The 1833-nt window shown below is 37.3% G+C and overlaps 1 protein-coding gene across 1 annotated transcript; it reads left to right on the top strand.

Annotated features, from left to right (window-relative positions):
• The first annotated feature begins 650 nt into the window (after positions 1-650).
• On the top strand, positions 651-1328 carry LOC111906432 (ubiquitin-40S ribosomal protein S27a). Its single transcript, XM_023902200.3, has one exon. The coding sequence runs from the start codon at positions 698-700 to the stop codon at positions 1163-1165; it is 468 nt and encodes a 155-aa protein (XP_023757968.1). The 5' UTR covers positions 651-697; the 3' UTR covers positions 1166-1328.
• The last annotated feature ends 505 nt before the right edge of the window (positions 1329-1833 follow it).

Here is a 1833-nt window from a genome sequence, read left to right as displayed (position 1 = left end):
TTGTCTAGAATCCATGATACGATAAAGCATTTGATTGCAAATGTAAATGTAGTCATGAAATGCGTCTGCTTAGTCAAGATTCCCCTAATAAATATTCAAGTGCATTACAATGTTGTACATGCATGAATAATGTCCTTTCGTGAGTTATGTTTTGAAGAGAAGCAATAATGAAGCTCATAGTCATTAATTTTAGTAGGAGATGACGTGGGATTTGCTGTAAATGAGTAAAAAGAAAATGAATCAGGAGGGTAACCAACTGTTGTGTTTGTTCTCATTTGGTCCCTTTCCTTTTTTTTTTGTACTCAATATACCATCGAACTTGTTGTTTGTGTTCACCATAACCCTTTGACCGACTATCACAGGTCAAAAGCGTTATGGTAAACACCATCAACAAGTTCGATGGTATATTGAATACAAAAAAAAGAAAAAAGACCAAATGAGTACAAACGCAAAAGTTAATTACCTTCAAGAGTCATTTTCCCAAAAAAAAAAAAAAAAAGTTGTATGTTCAAATCGACCAAAATGGGCCTTAAATAGTCTACATACGATTCAACGATTTCAACCTCAAGAGCCCAAATTGAAGAGTAGGGCTTTATTTTTCACGACGATGGCCCTCAAATGCCCAATTTGATTTTTTTCCTTCCTACAAAACCTTCTTCCAACCCTAATCAAGCCGTATCAGTACAATTCGGCAAAAATGCAGATCTTCGTGAAAACCCTAACTGGGAAGACGATTACGTTGGAGGTTGAATCCTCCGACACAATCGACAATGTGAAGGCGAAGATCCAAGACAAGGAAGGCATCCCACCGGACCAGCAGCGTCTTATTTTCGCCGGGAAACAACTTGAGGACGGCAGAACCCTTGCCGACTACAACATCCAGAAGGAGTCAACCCTCCACCTGGTTCTCCGTCTCCGTGGTGGCGCAAAGAAGCGCAAGAAGAAGACCTACACCAAGCCGAAGAAGATCAAGCATAAGCACAAGAAGGTTAAGTTGAGCGTGTTGCAGTTCTACAAGGTTGATGATTCCGGAAAGGTGCAGAGGTTGAGGAAAGAGTGTCCTAATGCTGAGTGTGGTGCTGGGACTTTCATGGCTAACCACTTCGACAGGCACTATTGCGGCAAGTGTGGTCTCACTTATGTCTACCAGAAGGAGAAGGCTTGATTAGATAAGTGTTCATCGTCGTTTTTTGAGTTATGAATTATAATTCTGAGTTTTCTTGTTATATCTTGTGGTAAACCTGGATTTCTAGGGTTGTTTTTGAATTGATGAAACTGAATGCTTTTGTTTATCAACATTTCAAGCTATCTAAACTGATTTACAATGACGTGTTTACTACTTAGCTACTCCTGTAGGTGTCTTGATTATGTTAAAAACTTATTGTTAGTCTGAATTTTTAGGTTTTCTTGTTTGGAGCTAATTGATAAATGCATATGAAACATGTTAGACGATATTCTCGATCAGAATAATCCAGCCTTGCTACCAAAACCGACCTTTCCAAAATTAGTTTTCCAATGAACTTTTCGATGCTCTTTGTTTTTGTTTTTCAGCAATCCCTCTCATTGCTTCTGGCATCATCAGATATTGATATATAGAAATATATTTATGTATAGAATTCCTTGGACCATTGACTTAGGATTATCTTATCAATCAATTAGAATTTTTTTAATAAATAAAGCAAGAGCTCAAATATAACAAAGGATCACAACTAAAATCAATGTCTACCAACCAATGTGTTGTGACCATAAATAAACATGTATGAATCCATCCTATTTGAAAGTTATTAAAAATGTTATCTTTCCATGACACATCTAACACACCACCTCTACTTC

The sequence above is a fragment of the Lactuca sativa genome, chromosome 3 (assembly GCF_002870075.4).
Source record: "Lactuca sativa cultivar Salinas chromosome 3, Lsat_Salinas_v11, whole genome shotgun sequence".
Classification (NCBI taxonomy): Eukaryota; Viridiplantae; Streptophyta; class Magnoliopsida; order Asterales; family Asteraceae; genus Lactuca; species Lactuca sativa.
The sequence above is the reverse complement of the archived record's forward strand: the minus strand, read 5'-3'. Positions and strand labels throughout refer to the sequence as shown.

What these genes read in the sequence shown, in the direction of transcription:
- LOC111906432 (XM_023902200.3), top strand. Translation starts at nt 698, where the DNA reads ATGCAGATCTTCGTGAAAACCCTAACTGGGAAGACGATTACGTTGGAG.